This window comes from Sphaeramia orbicularis, chromosome 14, assembly GCF_902148855.1.
Source record: "Sphaeramia orbicularis chromosome 14, fSphaOr1.1, whole genome shotgun sequence".
Taxonomy (NCBI): Eukaryota; Metazoa; Chordata; class Actinopteri; order Kurtiformes; family Apogonidae; genus Sphaeramia; species Sphaeramia orbicularis.
Window position 1 is genome coordinate 23,481,310 of NC_043970.1, and position 21,826 is coordinate 23,503,135.

A 21,826-nucleotide genomic window follows, 5' to 3' on the forward strand; every position below is an offset into this window, starting at 1 on the left:
GTCTCCACTTTGAACGTCTGAGGTCGCCAGAAATTTGTGATGTTAAAATGGGGTCGAGAGCCACAAAAAGGTTGGGAACCACTGCCTTACACACTGCAGGTAACAGATTACAATGAGTCATTTTGGTGACATGAGGGTCAGGGAGGTTAAATCCTTAGTCAAAAACATCTAATCAGAGAGGAAGAGAGCAGTTAATTTCCCCAAACTAATGAGTCAATGCATAAAAGTAATTCAGGGAAATGTAATAACCTTGTCCAGTGAAATTACATTTTAATGTACAAGCTCCTGGGCAGAATGTAATTTTGGGAATCATTTTAGGGAATGACATTGCCTCCACATATACATGATCTAACAGAATTACTTCAATGATAAAGTACCTAACTAGTTTCTTTACTTTCTTTTTTTTTATAATCAAAGTTTTTATTGATTTTTGTTTTTGACAAGAAACACACAACATACATATAATTTCAACAGCTAACACTTTACACTATACACACCCACTACACAGCCAAGGCAATAAAGCAGAAAACCAGTAATGTTTCTTTACTCTCTGAGGTTTGATACAACTGATCCAGCAAAAGCCACGCCCTGGGAAGGAACACAGTCACATAGACAACGTACAGACTCATGTGCTTCACTTGATGACTCATGTAAAATAGTCAAAAACTCTGTGACAAGAGAAAAATATTTACTCCTGTCTTGCCTACAGGATGACTCACAGAATGGCTGTGGGTATCAATTTATAAACTCTCAGTATTGTGCAATAATCAAACATCGAAACCTTGCAGCCAGTGAATATATTTAGAACTAGAATAAAGTAAAAGTGTGGTGTGAGACATCTGCATGCCTGTACTTGTAAAGCAAAGACTTATAAATATTTTTTCTTTGTCATATTGTATGTTCCTTGTGAAGTAGTAGCCTATACCAGCAGCGCTAAAACCTGTTTGTCTGGTACAGGAAGGCCTCTGAAGAAGCTGTTAGTGGATAATAGCAGTAACACATACAATAATATCAACAGGAAAAGTCAACACCATTAAGTCATTCACACAATTTTAAGTTACAAATCAAATTCTCAAGAAAATGTCAACATACAGCAAAAAATAAGACATGGAACCGACAACTAACACTCATCCACAGAGTTTCTAGTGTTCTCTCAGAGTGACAAAGTGAACTGGTCAGAACGTAGCTACTCATAAACAGTCCTCTTCAGGTGCTCCTAAAAATAAAACTCCTACAGTTAAAGTGTGTCAAGAAGAAGCAATTTACTCTGATAAAGATAAAGGTGATAGAGGTTTCACTGTGGTGGGGGCATATGGTTGAACAAGTGCTCAAACAGATAGAAAATAAGTAAAGACAGGGTATAAACTACTGGAAAAACCCAGGTTACGGTGACAACGACCCATACAAAACAAATAATCACTGGACATAAACAGAAAAATAACTTCTCTTTTTTTTTTCCAGAAAAGGGCTGAAAAGGGAAGTTTGGGTTACAGATAATCCATGGCCATAAAGCAGAGGTATTGATGTGTTTTGATCTGTTAACTATAAAGTCTACCTACTGAAACAACTTGAATGAAGACACAGTGGACTGTTTCATCTACTACCAGAAGTGAGTGTTTCAGGCAAACTTTGAACTCTAACAGTGAGACATAATAGTAATACTAGACCATGCAGAAGGAAAGCCTGACTCATACTCATGGTGGTTTCATTTGCAAAATAGGCCTCCCTATTTTGATGTGGATAAAAATAAACTATAGAAGGATTTAACCAAAAAACCAAAATAGATAAATAAGATAAGATAAGAAATCCTTTATTTGTCCCACAATGGGGAAATTCCAGTGTTGCAACACTCATTATAGGACAGTGCAGAAAAAGTTCACACAGAAGGTTTTAAAAAATAAATAAAGATGTGCATGCATTAAAAAAAAAATATGTACAATATGGATACAAATAAATATAAGTGTCCGTTTTGTGTATTGCAAATGGGATTATTGCACCAGGTTAAAAGTGTTCATTGTAGAGTCTAACAGCAGCAGGAAGGAAAGATCTGCGAAACCTCTCTTTCACACAGCGAGGGTGGATCAGTCTGTCACTGAAGCTGCTCTCCAGAGCTGACAGAGTCTCCTGCAGGGGGTGGGACATTATTTGTCCCATATATAGACATAGACATCATTTTTTAAAAACAACTATAATTCAAGTCATTGAAAGCTTCATGATAGTTTTCTCACCATATGAAATTGTATTATCTGACCAATTAATGAATCCACTAATTACACTATATTATATTTTCTCTAATGTAGGCTATTTACAACTTACATAATATTAGTAATGAGATCTTTTTAACTTTGTTCAACGAATTATGAATTCAAAAATCCATGTCTCAATTCAGTTTAGTTGTAGAGGTTTACAGAGACAATCCTTTAGAGGCAGTTATTTTATCATACACTTCAGGTTCCAAGACATTACAAAAGTCCTAAGCTACAAAACACAAACCTAAAGTCAAAATAGGCCTAGTTATGTAAAACTATTAATAAATGTATGTTAAAAATAGGGTGTGACAGCAGTACATTAGCACAGTACAGTGCACAGTATAAATCCAACACATCCCTTTTGTTATACCATAATATGACAATAGGCTAATAAGACAAAACCAAACGCACACTGATATTTGCATGTCAATTGTGAATTAAGATACAGTCAAAACTTTTGCCTAGTTCTGCAAAAAATGAATAAATGTATCTTAGAAATAGATGGTAAGAGTATGTTCCACAGTACAACATTCCGTGTATTAAACTAGGCTACTGAGAATTATTAATATTAACAATATTAAAGGTCATTTAAAACAAGTCACTTAAACATCATCTCATTATTTTCCTGTTACAGTTTAGTTTAGTTTAGTTTATTTCAGACACGAACATAATACCAAAAACATATGGAAGAAAAAAAAAAAACACAAATAAAAAATCAAATAATAGGGAAAAAAAAAAACAAAAACAAAACTGTTGTGCCTGAAAGTGAGTAGGAAGAAGCCACTGCTTATCCAGTCCTACCCCCGATTCCAGTCCTCAGACTGTAAGTGCTTTATCACTTGATATTCAACATAAGATTGTGATTATCTATAAACACATCCCTCCAAACCAGTACACACATACACATACAGTCACTTACACATACACACCAATTTATCCCTACATCTGTACACTAACAGTGATTCATGTTCCCAAACCAGGTGACATATACTTCATCTGTAGCTAAATATGGTTCATAGTAAGCTAACCTATTATTCCAAGTTATAAATAAATCAGTTCTAGAACTTAAAGTACTGCTGTTTTATAGATACAGAATGAAGATTAAACTTTTAGAAGGTAATGTAATGTAATGTACAAAAATATTTTTTATATAGCCTATAATTATTACAATTTAGATATCATTACTTATATAAAATGTGCAGACAGTCGTTTTTCATCTTCCTGTTTTCATGTGTTGTACATAGTGTGAGCTTTAGTAATGTAGAAAATTATCCGAAAACATAAATGTTCGTGTGTGAACATTGACTTTTTCAGATACTGTTCCATAAATCCATGAATTACCTGAATTACACAGAAACAGTGCGGAGGGTGGGCATGACGATTCCAAACAAATCCGTCGTGTGTGTTTGTTTCCGGAAAGCCTGACATCATGAAACCTCAGGTGTCTTCCCCTGATACGACTCACGAGCCGAAACTACGTGCGCGTCCCCGCCCACCTGTTGAAACCGCCTAAAAAAGCGCGTCCCCGCTTCTCCGTCCTCAGTTAAGGTGCGGCAGAGGAACAGGTGCGCGAGGATTCATCGACAGACATTTACTATTTTATAAACACTTTTTTTTAGACAACTTTCTTTTAAAACAAGCCAAAGGAATACATAATTTAATATAAACAACTAATCAGATTAAAGAAAAGTTTTTTTTTTAAAAGAGAAAAGGATTTTCACCTTTACGTCAGGTGGACGCCGCCTTTTGTTGATTCGAGGTCAGAACAGGTGGACATGGCTAACTCGGGTTTGCAGATTCTGGGTTTTGCCCTGGCTCTTCTGGGCTTAATAGGACTGGTAATTGGCACCATTTTGCCCCAGTGGAAGATGTCTGCATATGTGGGGGACAACATCATCACAGCCGTGGCCATGTATGAAGGACTGTGGATGTCCTGCGCGTTCCAGAGCACAGGCCAAATCCAGTGTAAAGTCTATGACTCCATCCTACAGCTCAACAGTAAGTAACATAATGTAAAGGAAAACTGTCCAACTAAAACTTTATTTTTATTTTTATTTTGGGTGGATCAACTTTGTCTAAAGCTGCTTTGAAGGTGATAAAATGTTGCCTTTCAGGTTTCTATCAGATAAATAACTTTAACAGGGACACATAATAGCCTTTCTCCAAGGCCTAGATACGGTTACCTCTAAAGAAAACCTATTTTTTCCTTCTATGACGGTAACACTGGTTTTAAGCACAATCTAAGCTGGAAAACCTTATGATATATCATGTACTCTATTATAATACCAAAGCCAATCCTCTTGTTCTGTTGGACAGTCCTGAGCTACATTCTTCCAACTCCATACTGTTAAACTATTGCTAGATATTAGTGGTTTAGGTCTAACCGGTTCTGTCAATCATTACCTCCTTTTTATTAACTCTGAGTGTCACTTTGGTTTTGAAGGCCTCACCTGCAGTGTGCCATAGAGGAGGCATGATAGTTAATGGCCAGAAAATAAAGGAAGAAAAAAAAAAAGTCTTCTTTACTTCAAGAAGGAAGGTGTGCATTGGCAACTATTCACCATGTAGCCTTTGTCCCCACCCCCACCTCACTGAAGAGTAGGATTTGCATTGGGCAGCTTAGTTACAGGTTAAACAACACCTGTTTTGCCCTCTGTTTAGTCAACACATCTAAACACCAGCTCAACAGATTTTTAAGTTATGTTGCCTTGACTTATAGGGCATTAAATTATCATTAGATCCTTTTTTTTTTAGCCCCTAGAAATGTTGACTTCCCCGATAAATGTGGCGTTGAGTTTCAGTTTTTCTAAAGGCCTAACAATGGACTAAAGTAACACCCTGCTTCCGGGATGCAGTGGGAGTGTTCTGGGAAACTAATTCATTATTTACCTGTTTCATCCATAATTATTAACAGAGAAAAGTGACTGTAAATAAATGGAAAAATGTGAGATGAATATTAACATAATACAAATACTATAAGATTTAATACATGCATTTTAATCCTAAGTGTGTTGAACGAGGTTGAATTTTGCTCTCACTGTTGCTTGTATATTGTTTTTTTTATGACTCTTATCTGTGAGAAGTAGCTAAATGGGTCAACTGTAGAGCAACAAATGGCTGTTGGATTCATAACTATGCATGTTTTAAATTCACTGACGTAGATTTCCCCTCAGGCCAGTGACCCACCTGAATGTGGCTCTGAGAAAATATCTTATTGAACTGCTTATTTTTCCAGTTTGATATTAACTCACATCCACATTTAACTTAAAGTTTGTTGTTGCAAGGCAAGCTAGAGGTTCATGAAGTGGTTGTTTCCACTTTCTGGATTATTTATTTATATATTTTAGTTTTTCTTTAACTTATCGTGGTGCTTGATAAAATATCTGCTACACAATGTGTCTTATCGTATTCATGTTTGAACACAAACACGCACACAACCTAGCTCAGATAAATTGTGTGTGACTTAAAACTGTGGTCAGATATGAAGTGATTGAACAAATAATAGCTCAATATTCACAAATACCTACTTAGAATCAACAATGACACCTAAACTTAAGGATGTGTGGGTTCTAAAAATTTGTCTTAAGAGATTTAATCACATTTTTTTGCAGCCACTGATTAGAAACACAGGGGAGTTTGTGTGTCACTGAATGGCACTTTGAAGCAGCGGAATGTCCACCTGTTGAGAGCAGGTAGTAGTAGACGAAATCGGGGAGTGTCGTCCTCATGATGAAACCTGAAACCTGGTCAGACCAGTTCCTGACTTGCATGCAAGTCCCCCCCCCCGTCTCTACCGGTTTCTGTGGCGCGTTGTTATAGGGAGCGGCAGTGACACACAAGAGACAGAAGCCGCTCTGTTGTACATTAACAAGTGTTTTTCTATTCCAAATGGTGGCTAGTAAACACAAAATCAGAAACACTCATTTTAACAGCACTATTATCCAAATAGGAGCTTGTTTTCAATGCCGTTATGTAATTTTTTGTTTTCTGAAGTCTAGTTTTGCCCCACCCTTGATCCTACAGTATGTACTAAGTGAATAAACATTACCTTGTCAGTTAAACTAATGGATAACCTCATCTTGTCCTTTCTCCCAGGTGCCCTCCAGGCAACCCGTGCTCTCATGATTGTGAGTATTATTGTAACTGTAGCAGGACTGGGTGTAGCATGCATGGGAATGAAGTGCACCACCTGTGGAGGAGATGACAAAACACGCAAGTCCCGCATTGCCATGACAGGCGGCATCATCCTTCTGATTGGATGTAAGGAATCATTTTAAGTTTGAGGTTTTCTTCCTTGAATTCTTAGGTGATTAGATTGAATAGACTTTAATGGTTTTCATCTTTTTTCCCCCACAGCTTTGTGTGCCATCGTCGCCTGCTCTTGGTATGCTCATGACATCATCCAGGCCTTCTACAACCCCTTCACCCCCGTCAATACTAAGTAAGAACCTGCTGAGTTTAACTGTTCTTTTTCTCTTGTCTTACTCTCAAAGGCCAGCTAAATTGCATTCACCTATATCTGACTGACGGATAAACTGATTCTAAATGGGTTTTTTTCTTATGTGAAGTTAAAGTTCTCCTTGGTGTGGCTTATCTTCTAATTTAATGCAACTTGTCTTTCTGAAGGTATGAGTTTGGGTCTGCCATCTTCATCGCCTGGGCCGGCGCATTCCTGGTTATTATCGGGGGTGGTATGCTAGCAGCATCCTGCCCAAGAGGAAAATCTGCACCAAAGTACCCCAGAGCTCCCAGCACTAGCAAGGAATATGTTTAAGCAGGATAAGATCTGGCCTGAAGAGGCTGAAGGAACATTTTAACAAACTAGTCCAACTCAGATGTTGAAAGGTTGTGCACCAGAAGGTGGTCATCTGCCTGGTTTTTATTTTGTATTTGTCTTCAGGGTTTCCCTGTGTTGTTACTGTAATATTATTTTTAACAAACTCATTAAAGTCTTTAATAATGGCTGTTTACTTCAAGAAAAGAACTCATTGACCATTATCCCCCTGAAACCATAGCCTGTGCTTGCTTCTCTGTATACTATATGTATACTTTCCATTTAGTTGACATGTGTAAAGCACTAAGTTACATGTAGGTGACACACCCAGTGACATTGTAGAAGTTGGTATGTTTTACGTGCTGCATACTACAGTTTGTAGTGCATTGGAATGTACTGTGTGTCTGGTGAAATTGTCGCACATCTGACTGGACAACTCTATCAGTGTGTAGGCTGAATGCAGAGAAGACTCCTCACCTGAGAATCAATTTGCTACCATTTCTTTGTGTTTTGTGCCTTATTTATATGGAAAATGACAAATCACTCAGTACCACTGTAGACTGTTCTGTTTAATCAAATGCTGGAATGAAATTATGACCATAAAATGCAATATAGTGATCTTTGTGTATACTCAAGTTGCCAATCTTTGGCTGTCATGCTGCATATGAACGTGGTAGTCAACTTTGTTTTGTAATGACTGTGTGAATGGGTTTGGCTTATTCTGTGCTATTGCTGCACTCATCAAATTTGCATTTTTTTAAGTTTTCAAATTGTGATTTGTGAAGTTGTGTTGTATATAAAATAAATCTTAAAATTTTTGGCTTGTTGTGGACTGGTTTGTTGTAAATTTGTAGGACATGGCACCATGTTCAAAAAAAAAAAAGGAGCTGTGAAATAACTGTGCATGTAGGATAAGTAGTTATCTGAATGAATACACTGCCCTCAAAGTGTTAGCATTGACTAAAGTATATAAACTGACATGACTGACTCAGGTGGCAGATGATTTTCCCATTACAAATATGCAGGAGCCCACCAGGGGCACACTCATCTGGCTGGAAGCCATCTTCCTATGAGTCACAGCATCATAATGGCTTACAAAACTAATGTAGCTTTGGTGTGACTGCCACCTAGTGGCCTTTAAGCTAAATGTTTTCCGTTGGCAAAGAAACTGGCGGTTATTGTGCACTGATGGATGTGACTTACTTGGATGAATACCTTCATTTGGTGCCAGGGAACATTGGGTGGTTAAACTCACTGTCAAGAACACTTTATACTTTGAATCAGTAAATGTTCAGCAGTAACACACTAGAACCTGTCCACATTTATATGGATGGGTGTTAGATTTGATGTCAAATGTGGGGTTTGTGATCCCATTAAATTTGCCTATTTGACAATGTAAATGCTCCAGTAAGGACTTATACCCCTAAACCTGACACAGAATATTATGGTTCTAAGGCCAGAAATTTCTATTAACAGCCTAAGAGGGAGTTGTGTCAACCTTATCTTTACAGTCTGAAGTAGAAACCTGTGCATCCTGTCTATAACATTGTACTTTGTGTAGTTTCCATCTTGGAATTAAAACAGTTCAAAAGGGTGCAAACGATTTGTTTCTCAGAAAAATTGGACAACACACACACAAAAAAAGTGATGTATATTAGTTTTTATTTAATCAACGTATTCCTTCCAAATCCACATTAAATCTGAATCATACAAACTTGCACTTGGGTTTTCAGAACATGGAATGATCTCCATTAAGGCCTCATGCATGAACTTTACATGATAAAACGTGTTATGAGCAGAATATGCAGCTTTGTAAAACATAGTGACTGCCATTTCTAAAAGGGTGTTACAATGCAGAAGATTTCTGTAGCAGTTTGGAATGAAAATGCTCATTTGATGACTAATTCCTTCATGCATTCAGTCACAAAGGTTCAATACTAGGTCAGTGAAGCAGATCATTCACTCTCCACTTTGGTCAGTACAGCTGAAATGTAGAGGGTGCTCCACATCTAACAGTCTTCTACTGTAGATACAACTGCTTCATTTAATTTCTGGACGGTAAATATTAAAAAGGTACAGGAAACATTTTAAGAAGGGTAGAGATGAATGTCATGGATCTTTACCTGGAATCTAACACTGGCATACACATTCAAACGAACTGAAGTAGCAGTTTCCAAAAGTGCTGAGCATTCTTACGTAATGGATGAAAACTATTATTGGCGACACATGAAAGGGTAGGGTGTTATGACTGCAGATATTTTTTTTTACTGGCTGTTAAATGGAACTAAATGCATTGCTACTCGTCTAACATACTTTAAGTCTGTAATTATCCAGTCTGTGCATTTTTATGACTGCATGAGGCCAATTCAACCTTAACTGTATATATTAAAATAAAATAAAAAAAAAAAAACCTGAAGGTATTCCCCACACTACGTGTCAACAATCTTGCAAGAATTTTTATTTACACATTTACAAAGATGCAAATAGTAACCTGCCTTTTTAAAGGGGTGATCAGAGGTGGAAAAAACACCATCACAGTCCACATCACCAGCTCTGCAGTCATAACGGGCAGGTGGAGGTGATGTCAGACACAGAATGAATTTATGACAAGTGTGAGGCACCGAGTTTGGTTTCAGAGGATTGGGCAGGTGGTAAGGGTATAAACAAGCCATAAAAAGAAATAAAACTATCCTGATGGCTATTTTGCCTCCTTCAGCGACTGTTTCCATTTCCACAGTTCCGCAATGACCTACAAGAAAACAGAATCAAATTAGCAGGTAATGTGACGTTAAAATGCAACAGGATGAGAAAAAGTAAAGGAACACATGTAGTTTAATATTTTAGCTAAAACTAGACTATAGTAGGAGATAGGCGAGTGTTTTCAAACATTTTGTAGGTTAATGCTGGTACCGAGATGACAATGAAAACAGTCAATGCTGCATTCCAGAGTGCTGGGAGGTAAAATATATCTCACTTTAACTACATCCCACCTCATAGTATTCCATGCAATCCATGTTGAACATAAACAACAAATTTATTTGTTTGTCTCAAACTTTAAAATAAAAAAGAACTAAAAACAATAAAATCAAGAAGTCAATTATATATACACCCAGCAATGGTCATTAATCACAGAAGAAGTAATGAAATACAGTAAGTTTAACATAAGTGTACAAATGAATCAACTCAAACAAAGTTTGAGAAGGGACAGAAAGAAGCAAAGGCTTATCTAGTCCTGCCCTTGCCTTACTTTTAGTGCCAAATTCATAACCAAATATATTTCCTTCATTGGCTATTTATCACATTAAATAAGAGAACAGGGAATAACTAGTCATAGCACTTTTATATTGGTTGTATCACCATTGTGCAACCATTCTGCCAGAAATAAACAAACAAATGGAGACTAAAGTATACAGAGTACAATATGTAAGCCCCAGACTACATATAAACCAAATCAACAATATCTCCCATTACACATTTCATGAAGATTGTAAATCTAAACTCCTGTTTGCTTTGTTACAGTAAAGGCATTTTGACTGTCGACTGTACAGTTTTCTCATATACGCAAACGAGATGGAAGAGGCAAAATGACGGATGAGCCAATTCAACAATGTAAAGTTTTTTTTTTTCATTGTGAACTTGCAAACTATGAGCTGCCATTGTTGTGTTGACATCACGTTGTAGTTGGTGCTGAGGTTGGGGTACTTCGATCTAGCCCCACTTTGCAACCAGGACCTCTGGCTTCAACAGGTGTTCCAATGCATTTTACCGAGTTGGACGTCAGAAACTTCCCACCTCCCAGCACTTTGAAATGCAGCATAAGATGCAGACAAATCCAGTGGAAATCAGAGGTTGGGTTTCTAAGACGTTTTTTGGATGAGTTAGCAACTGTATCAGAGGACCCTCAGAATGTTTGAATACAGCCACTGTTTTTTACACTTGCAAAAAAACTACGAAACCTACAAATTGAAATTTCTAATTCATCCTTTATCAAATTAATAAACTATTGTTTACCTTGCCATCTTTGACCCTGTAACTGTTCTTCACAAAGTTCTCAAACTTGGGCTGAAGTTTAGGTAACGATATTCCCTGTAAAAACAGAAACACAAGAACATGCACCGTCTGTTTGCTTTGAATATGTTTTATCATAATGGTACATCTGACTCAAGAATGCTCCAGACCACCAACCTTCTTCATGGCTTCCATCATCTTTTCTTTAATTTCAGGAAGTGTTAGAGCTTCTTTGGGAGTTGGTGGGGTTTTAGGTGATTTCTCGCCCTTGCCTTTAGGAGTTTTTTCCTGTAATAAACACCATTTCTTGGGTATTAAGAGAGACCCTTACACACAAAAGCATAAAAAACAAATGACATAACTGAAGACAAATTGAGTATTTAAAGTACTCGTTACCTCTTTTTTGGCGGGAGTGGTTGCTTTAGGACTTTTTCCATTCTGAGCAGCAGCTTTTGGCTTCGATGGCATAGGCTTGGCCTGTAGCAAATACCAAACTGTTAGACTGACTGCAAGCTCAGGTGGCAGGAACAGCCAAACTTAAATGAAACACATGCTCACCTTAACAGGTGTCTCCTCCTCTTCACTCTCTTCCTCATCTTCCTCATCATCATCTTCCCTAATAGAAAATATAGGGGAAAAAAAACAAAATATTGAACATAAAATAAAGTCGGATAATAAGAAAACAGTTCCATTAATATCTAAAGGTTCTTGAACAGAACCGTTTAGCCTAGTGGGTACCTGTTTAGTTTATTTTGGATATGCAAACAAAGTCATGTGGTTGCCTCAATACACAAACTACCAGTGATGAAACACTTTCACAATTTACAGGTGGTTTTAACACATTCACAAACACATGCAGTAACACGTTAAAGACACAAGGAGAAAGAAGCCTAATGAACTGAGAGAATGAAATGAGAGATGAATTATAAGAATGTTATGTAACTATGTTTTTTTTCTCTGTTTTGTGAATGTAGAAATTGCAACATATTTATATTGATAAGTAATAATATTGTTTTTAAGACAAATCTTAAGAAATCTGTAATCAACAATGAAACAATGCTAAATTAATGTACAACTGTTTTTTTTCCTGTCTATGTGCTTCGTAAATGTATAAATTGTAATGCTTTAATATTGGGAACGGACCCCTGGAAGAAGAGTCTCAACTTCTGTAGAGACCAACGGGAATCCTTAAATAAAGAAAGAATGAATGAAAAGAGTTTAACTACTTAGAAAATGGATTGCCATCACCATGCAATAAGGATATACATGGTGCATTTCGGTGAGTAAAACATTATGGATGATTTGTGCATGTTTGAAGTTTGTGTTGCAAGTAGTTGTTCGGGGACCTGGTTGGCTGACATTATCTCACTAGTCCCGAGTTAAATTTACCCAGTGATAAAAAGAAAATAAAGAACTCAGGCGTTAGCTTGAGGATTTAGTGGGAACACCTGACAACTCCCAAAGAAAGTAGTGCACTGTAACTAGGGCTGGGTGATATGGAAAAAAATCAAATCATGATAGCTTTTTTCATATCAGACGATATCGATATGCATCACGATATAAATCAAATCACCATTGTTTGTCAAGCTTAAATTTTCCACTACTCATAAGTTAGTTGTGAAGACATCAGAGAGTGAAAGAAATAGATAGTGGTACTTATGAAGAAATCCCTACCTCCGCTCTTAGAATTATCCCCCCTCTGTTGTTACATATTATTCCCCTGCTTTATTCATCTCCCCCCAGCCCACCATCTTAACATTTATTGACCCCCATCTTATAAGTGTCTTAACTTTCAGTTATACAGCCTACGGTGTGTGTATTAGTATTGCGGTGCGCAAGGACCGCAACCCCCCCCCCCACACACACACAAAGCAAAATATGTTGGTTCACTTTGGGTTTACGCCAGTTATGGCATGTACCTCCATGCCATAACTGGCGTAAACCCAAAGTGAACCAACATGTTTTGAACGTCCGACTCCCAGCATTTATGCCTCTGTTGTACACCAGAATGGCAACTGTTCGCAACCTACTTTTCAGTAACCCGGTCGCCCGAGTTCTCGGTCACATTTTCTCCCGTGGGAACACTCAATACCTCCCGCTGCAGCCCAAACATTAGCGTGTGTGCTGCGGTGGCCCTTACGCCTGTGCAGTGTGCGTCAACCTAACATGACGTGGCTCTAGCGCGATTGGTTCGGTGTGGCACTACTTAATTGTGATTGGCTGTTCTCACGTCTGTCAAAACATGAACTAATGAATTCTATCGAAACTGTATCGAGCATGTCTCATATTTCTATCAAGGAAAGGTTGTATCACGATATATAGCATTATTGTTTTATCGCTCAGCCCTAACTGTAGCCATCGTGTGTAATCAGTTAAGACAGTTGTGAGCTCATATATGAACTAATGACCGGATCCCACCACAACTTGAAGTACATAAGCACATGCCAGTCTTTTATATTAACTTCAACCTCAAATAACCCTCCATTTACTATGATCTTAGAACACTGAAAATGTCTCTACTGAGGTTATGCAAATTTCACTCTTCAGTAATCAGTGCTGGGGTCACAGTCGGTATGTTTTCAATACAGCAGAGAAAACTTTTATTGAATTAATTAAAGCATGTTTCACTCACTTCGACCACAGGTGTCAAACACTGGTCCTCGAGGGCCAGTATCCTGCATGTTTTAGATACTTCCCTCTTCCAGCACACCTGGTTCAATTAATGATCAGCTCATCATCCAGCTCTGCAGAAACCTGATCACGATGTAATGGCTTCCAAGTGTGATGGAAGAGGGAAATATCTAAAACATGCAGGATACCAGCCCTCAAGGACCAGAGTTTAACACCCCTGACTTTGACTGATGTGTGTTGAGCAATACATCCACTAGATGGCAGCCAGGAGTAAAAAGTATCTCAATTTGCTACACCAGTAATTCACATGATGGAGGTCTTTTGAGTTGCTTCTTTGTTGTCTTGTCAAAAATCATGGTTCTATCCACTACTGGCTACACTGGTCCTGTGTTTCCCAGTGGTACAGAAACGAATACATAGTATGAGAGAAAGCCAAACCTTCATCTATATTTTACATTGACCATAAATGAGCAGCTGTTAAAATGACTGATGCTCACTGACAGCTGAAACACTGCTCTAGAATAAATGCACTACTAATCAGTTTAACAGTGTTTAAATATGATAAATTATGCTTTTCATTTTAAAGACAAGAGTCTTCCATCTCGACTAACAGCCATTTCAAAACACCTTTAGTGACAAGCTGTGTACCAGTTCCATCTAAAGTTACTATCTGAAGGCAGTCAAACATTTACATCAACTACTGTCATACACATGAAATCATCTTTGAGCAGAATAAAAAATATTTTGGTTTGATAAACAGTTAAAAGTGTTGATGGTTGAGAAGCCGCTGACACTCACATGTCCTCATCGTCGTCCTCCTCCTCCTCATCTTCATCGTCGTCACCCTCCTCCTCCACCTCTTCCATTTTCATCTTTTTCTGCAAAGACATCCAAAGTAAATCATGGTCATCTGATTCTCAAATTGATAAACTTTTTTTTTTTTTTTTTTTACAAATTAAATAAAACAAACCTGTGATTTGACAGCAGGAGAGGAAGCAGGTCTTTTCTTTGAATTTTTCACTTCTTCCTCCTCTCCTTCCACATCTTCGTCATCTTCATCAAAATCATGATCAGCTTCCATCACTTTAAAGAAGTTTAAGAATGTTAGAAGGACATAACTAAATAACTGTTATACCATAATCCAACTAAATAAATTACTTAATTTGGCATCATCCTTAGCATCTCCTAAGATTCAAGAAGCATTTTCCTGCTCATTTCAGATACTGATACTTACTGACAAGGTGTTGTCCACTGATATGAATTGGACCAGAGCCTGCCTTCAGACGAAAAACTGCTGGGGGTGTGATTGTAAAACCACCAAGACATACCTGCAAAATAAAGCTCAAATTAGAATCATTGTTCTTGGTGTTAACTGGATGCTGCTGTTTATAATCAATCACACTGAAAACTAGAATAAAGAACATGGACAAAACAGATTACTACTTACACTAGGCAGAGTGGAAGGTTTTAGTGAAACCAAGGCTGCCTTAATTTTCTGACCCTCCATGTCCTGTCCTTCCACTTCCACTGTGTGCATTTCATCTTTGGTGCTGGGGTCCACACAGGCCTGACAAAAAACAAACAAACAAACGAACAAAAAATAAAAAAAAACATGAAATCAGTACAGCAGCTGACCATTAAGCCTACAATCATGCAAAGTGAGATTTAGGGTGATTAAGTTCAGTATGCTCTGACAGTTTAGAAATAACACTAGTTTTAGACAATTATGTAGCTTACTATTACTCACTGTTCCCAGATATAATGCAGGGAACTCTGATGGCTAGACATTTTCCACAGCAACACAACGCTAACTCACGCAGCAACATTCTAAGGCCTACATAGTTTTTTTTTTTCCCTGGCAGAAAAGCAGAAGTGCACTGAGGAATTTTGGCATGAAGCATTTTTGCAGTGTTGGGAAAAAAATGCATGCAGTTTCGTATCCAAACTTTGATACGACACTTGGATTTAATATTTCATCAGGGCTCCCACTCTTTCCCTGAAATAATTTTCCAGAACATTTTCAACCGCTATCGAGACAATTTATCACATCCTACACAAATCCATTCCCCCTCATTCTTTGGAAGTGTTCTTTTCTACAGTTGTAACTTGCATTTACCCAGATTGTTTCTATGTTTATTACTCAGACATTTGATGTGAAGTCTATGGCTATAATTTATCTATGAAAATTAATTATGACAAATGTATTAGAATAATACAAACACAACCACAGATTACAGCGTAGCACTTCATTAGCCTGACAAACTGGAGTGAGGCAATTCCCAACTCAACCTTCTCTTCTCTCTTAGGCCTACTTCTACAGGGCAGAGGGAGGATAAACAAATTTCCAGGATAATTTAACCATTTCCAGGACTTTTGACCTTTTTTCTTATTTTCCATATATTTTCCACAACTGAAAAATTGATCAATCATTTGCCAGGTTTTCGAGGACACATGGTTATCATGATTATCTTTTTGAACAATTGTTATGCAAAGTGCTTATTTTCTCAACACAGGCATGAAAACAAACAAAAAAAAAAACTATACGGATGCAGGCCCTCAAAGAAACTAATGAAGCCTAGAGAGGCTAAGCTGAATCTCTAATACTCTACAAAGGTTGTACTCTGTAGAACTCACCATTCTTATGTCTAGCTGATGTTCAAAGTCATCATCCTCAGGATTGAACACCACCTCCTTACCAGATTCCAGCACACAACCTGACAGAAAAGCATTAATATAGTGATCAGACAGAAAACAGTGCATTTAAACAGGACATACACCAAGTTTTATAGTTTTGATTGACAATGAAAGTGTCTTCACTGCAGGTAAAGTGAAAGTTATGGGAAAGCCCCTTTGAACACATGCCATCTGCTCTGTGATCATTTAGTGTAAAATGTCGTTTGTTGCCTGCACACAAGGGGGAGCTCCAGAGACTACTCGTGTGAAAATTTCCACATGGCTCTCGACACATTATAAAGAGACAGAATGAAAATGAAAAAAGAAAAAAAAAAAATCACTACTACAACAAATGATGAACTTTTAGTAAGTAACGTACTTGCACAACTTTAATCACTAGCAATTGAGTTTAACTTTGAGCTCCTGATTTTTAATTAAATAGATCTAGAATAATGGAAATATGTAAAAGTTTTTCAGCTCTAACCAATGACATTTCTCACAGATGTTAATATTTGACAGTCTTCTAGGGAACCCTTTGTATATTCACTGTCTCGGGTTCATTTGGGATTATGCTTCATTAATCTAAACATACCAAAAATCTCTAAATTCTGGGTTAAATCTCAAAAAGGGTTCTTTACTTCTTCTGAATGATCATACATGAAATGATTAACACTGATTCAATAATAGAGGGATACAAGAGGGATTTCACCATTTTTTCTTCATTGCCCTACATATTACGGGGTCACCTGAGGTTCATTTTTACACATGAGATGTATTTATAGGTTGGATTGGGTGATATATCCAAAAAAAGAAGCTGAACACATAAATGCTGCTTTAATGTTTCTCAGTGTTTCCATCAGAAATATATAAATCGTAGGTGACAGTAAGCAGAAAGAAACTGGTCTGAAAACGAGGAAGACACATCAGCTAGCATCAACTTATGCCCGCGTGCGTCTGACTGAACCCACGTTGTGTTAGCGACCTAGCATTAAACTACAACACACAGGTACGACAAAGTTCAGCTTTAACAGAACAGTTCCAACCATTCGAGAGTATATTAAGCTACGGGGGAATTTCTTATCCCCTCGTCGATAAAGTGCATAAATACTACCTATGTTAAAAAAAAATATGGGCGCCGCCATATTGATACGAAAACACGTGTTAAGCAAATTGAGCTCGCGCTGCTAATTCTCTTAACAATGTCACCACAGACTAATAATACACAGTTATACACTTTAAATACTTCAGATACAATAAGTATTACTCTGCCTTAGTGAAGCCAATGTGTCGCTAATTTATAGCATGTCTGGTTCTGACTTCTGCTGAGGTGCGAAAGGTGAAACATGTCGATTGTAGTTTACATCCAAAATGTTGACGTTAACTCACCGTAAAGAAAGGTCTGTGGCGCCATTGGTTCTTCCACTAAACCGTTCATTTTTTAAGATTAAAACGATGACAGACACCCTCTTGTTGGACTGCAGTGGAAGAATAACCAGCTATTGATACCAGACACTCTTGAACTAACGTGGTTCTCCGCCTTCTCTTCTTCTTCTTCTTCGCTGGCTCAGGCAGAATAAAATGATGAACACCGCCCCCTGCTGGACGAAGGCAGGTACTGTATCACAACAATTTTTTTTCTTTTTTTCTTTTTTTCTTTCTTCTTCTTTTTTTTCTTTTTGTCTTTTCTTTTTATTTATTTTTTAAAATCTTTTTCAACAATTTAATGACCAGAAAAAATACCTGTTTTTACATTAATGAGACATGATGATTCACAATATGAAATCAAAACTTCCTCAGCGTGTCAGGAGTAATATAGTCAATATATTACCATCACCAGAAGTAATGAGATAAAAGTTCTACATTCCACACAAAAACATATGATTTATAACAATAAATACATACAGTAAAAAAAAAAAAAAAAAAAAAGTGTATTAGTCAGTTTAAACCACAGGTGACAAACATGCGGCCCGGGGGCCAAATCCGGCCCACTGAAGGGTCCAGTCCGGCTCTTGAGATGAATTTGTGAAATGCAAAAATTACACTAAGAAATGAACAATCCTTTTAGTTCAGGTTCCACATTCGGACCAATTCAGTCTCAAGTGAGCAGGATTCAGTAAAATACTATCATAATAACATATAAATAATGACAACTCCAAATGTTTTTCTTTGTAAATGTAAATATTTTCATGTGTTTACACTAAAACAAAGTATAATTTTGCAAAAAATGTGAATAAGCTGAACAAATATGAACAACCTGAAATGTCTTAAGAGAAGTAAGTTCAATTTTAACAATATTCTGTCTGTTATTAAATGTTTTGTGTGTTTGTAGATCCGCTGTGATCTGTAAATTGTAATGTACATGTGGAAATGATAAACTGAGGCATAATATTGTTAAAATTACACTTATTTTTTTTTTATTTGTTCATGTTATTCACATCTTTTGAAAGGGTAGTTTGTAGATGTAAAGCTTTTCATAATGTAAATTTACTTTTTTTGCTCTAAAACAGAGAAAAGTTTGGAGTTGACATTATTTATATATTATTATGTTATTATTTTACTGGTTCAGCCCACTTCAGATCAAATTTAGCTGAATGTGGCCCCTGAACTAAAATGAGTTTGACACCCCTGGTTTAAACCGTTTTAAAAAGTGGGCTGGGGTGTAACTGTACAGTGGGGAAAAAAAAGTTTTTGCATGCATTTGTGATATATTATATTATGAATCACTCTTAAATCATTGATATGCCAGGTATTATTCTGTTCCTCCAACCCTCATGCTTCTTTCTGCACATGCTCAGTACTGTCAAGGTCAAAACTGAATGTTTCATCCAGATAATGAAACATATCCCAGATATGACATGTTGAAACTGTCAAGAATTTCATTACCTTGCCCCCCCCCCAAAAGAGTGGCAAGGGGTATTGTTTAGGTTTGGTTTGGTTTGTTTGTTTGTTTGTTTGGTTCTTTCTTTCTTACTTTTTTTCTTTCTTTCTTTCTTTGTTAACACTCCAGTAACAAAACTGTTGGTCAAATTCGTACCAAATTGGGTTTATAGATTGCCAGTGACCCGGAATAGATCTGATTACATTTTGGGAAAAGTAGATCAATGTTACTTTTTTTTTTAATGAATTTTCAAAATCTTTTTTTTTTCCATTTACTTATAATGGGTGAAATTTCAAATGTCTATAAAAATATCAATTTTGTTTCAATTTACTCTAAACTTGGCATATATATATAGAGGCAATTGATATGCTGACATCACCACATGCATAGACATGATGACATCAGCTGGATCGATGCCAAAATAAGCTACAATACGTGTGAGGGTGGGGTTTGTTGTACCTGGCACCACTTGTTTGGGTTTTTTTTTTTTTTCTTGTTAACAATGAACAAAACAAAAAAAGGCATTTGTTTATGTCTATCTCATTCAGCTGTACCTTTTGAATCACCTCCCTGAGGTCAGGGGGTCAAGCATGTAGTGACTGGGATGAGAAAGGTCCTTTACCATGTTCTTTGCTCTGGAGAGGTAGTGCATATCAGAAATGTCCTTGAATGAAGGAAGATTTTTTGCGCTACCTTCATGATCCTCAGCAGAGTTTTTTGTCCACTGCTGAACACCCCCACTATGGTAGAGTGGTTTCCATTTCAGATACTGATGTATACTTTTCACAAATGCCTTCTTCACAACAGCCATGGTGTTCGGTGACCAGGACAGGTTGTTGGATTTAAAAACTGTTGCAATAAATTTTAAGAGATCGAAAATCAGATGTCTTTCAGCACCTGAAAGAATTTTTTTTTTTTTTTTTTTTTTTTTACAGTCATCAGGTCTTAGATCCGACAGCTCATTGGTTGTACTGAATCCCCCTCAAAACTCAGCTCTCTAAAACTGAAAGTTTGAGGTTAATTTGTGCAGTGTTGCAAAATTTTGTGTGCAACCACAGAGCCTCAAATTATGATCAGCTAAAGACATGCATATGATATGCTTTCTCCATTAGGGACTGTTAACTCTGGGCTATACTGCAAACTGAAACTAAATTCACTCCACATATAAAACTGTTTACAACAAAGGTTAAGTGCAGACAAAAAGAAAACAAAGCTGTACCCAGTAACTCTTCATGCCTCAATGGAGGTTATATTTGACTGGTAAGGTGGTCCTTTATACATGTTGCTGGTTCTGTGCATTTTTGGGTACTGTGTATTGTAGTTTTAGTATGTTTGTCATTTAATCCTTAAAGCCCCACTGCTACTTTTGTGTCAATTCCAAAATATCTTTTTCTCTATACTTAACTTTTCTTAAGTGATTGATCATTATGTATTATAATATTGTCTTCTGTGTTTTGCGTTTTTTCAGCAAAAATCAGGTATTTTCCAAAATTCAATTTACTGATCATGTAGATGTTCATAAAGTCTCAGATTAAACTTGAGGGTTATTATATCAGAAGCAAAGAAAACTGATGAAAAACTGACTTTTTCAATAAAATATATCATTAGCTGAACATAAACCCAGTGTGTCCATGCACTGTAATTGATCCAACTCCATTTTACAGGTGAATCAATGTTGTAGAAGATGACAGTGTTTCCATGGTAACTATGGAGCCTCTGAACGTCCAAATGGGTCATATCTGATGACCACGAAAAGATGAATAACTGTATTTTACACCAGTTATTTACATGAATTGATCAGATTAGTGGATCAGCAGGTATTATACAGTTCAGATCACTAAATCATTTTGGTCGCTGCCGGATGTTTCGGTCTTTATGGGTTAAAGGCTTGTGGGCTGCAGAATGTTGCTTACAACTCAGTTCCTCTATTCACACTTTGATTTTTTCCTCCCATTTTGGGCAATGTCAGTGATGAGCATGGTCAATGATAACATCAAAATATTTCTGGAATAGATAGCAGTTACCAAGGGGCTTCAGTCCAAACATGATGGGGATTAGGCTTCTGCTGATTCCAACAGCAGGAAACTGTCACAACCTTCACACACAAGAGCAAGTGCATGAACCATTTCTGAGTGATTTCAAGCTGAGCCGATGAGCTCTGGTACTCAGGTTTATCCCTCATAGGGCTTGATGCGCATATGTATAAGTATATTTGACCAATTTATCACATATTATCCTCATATTTTGAAGATAAAATAAAAATTATGATTGCAAGATAGGAAATAAGTCTTTTTTTGCATGTTCTCATGGCTCAAAATCTAAAAACAATGGAGAAATTTGTGGTTCAGGTTTGAGATCAGCATTCCTGATTTAGTCAAGATCACATGTTTTTCTTCCAATGAGAGACAGTGTTTTTGTTGTTGTGGTCCAGAAGCTCCCACTGACTGTTCATGTTATGCAAATGATAGGAGATGCAGTCATGTAATGCTCAGACAGTATGTAAATACAATACAGATGATCTCTGATGCACTCCAATCACATCATATAGTCAGATGTAAAGTCAGAATTAAAAAGATGCTGTGGTGAAAGAAAAAAAAAAAGACATCTCATAGC

General features: G+C 37.0%; 2 protein-coding genes across 2 annotated transcripts; one reads left to right on the top strand and one right to left on the bottom strand.

Moving 5' to 3' along the window:
- The first annotated feature begins 3,796 nt into the window (after positions 1 to 3,796).
- Positions 3,797 to 7,842, top strand: LOC115433307 (claudin-7-B-like). The gene is made up of 4 exons (XM_030154637.1): positions 3,797 to 4,247; positions 6,345 to 6,509; positions 6,606 to 6,690; positions 6,876 to 7,842. The coding sequence occupies exons 1-4, from the start codon at positions 4,025 to 4,027 to the stop codon at positions 7,021 to 7,023; spliced, it is 621 nt and encodes a 206-aa protein (XP_030010497.1). The 5' UTR covers positions 3,797 to 4,024; the 3' UTR covers positions 7,024 to 7,842.
- An 826-nt stretch (positions 7,843 to 8,668) lies between these two features.
- npm1a (nucleophosmin 1a) lies at positions 8,669 to 17,883 on the bottom strand. The gene is given in 11 exon segments (XM_030154638.1): positions 8,669 to 9,772; positions 11,035 to 11,109; positions 11,209 to 11,319; positions 11,428 to 11,508; positions 11,590 to 11,631; positions 14,457 to 14,540; positions 14,633 to 14,745; positions 14,897 to 14,990; positions 15,110 to 15,229; positions 16,297 to 16,376; positions 17,722 to 17,883. Coding segments are annotated over 11 exon segments (900 nt in total). The 5' UTR covers positions 17,771 to 17,883; the 3' UTR covers positions 8,669 to 9,721.
- Positions 17,884 to 21,826: the final 3,943 nt, after the last annotated feature.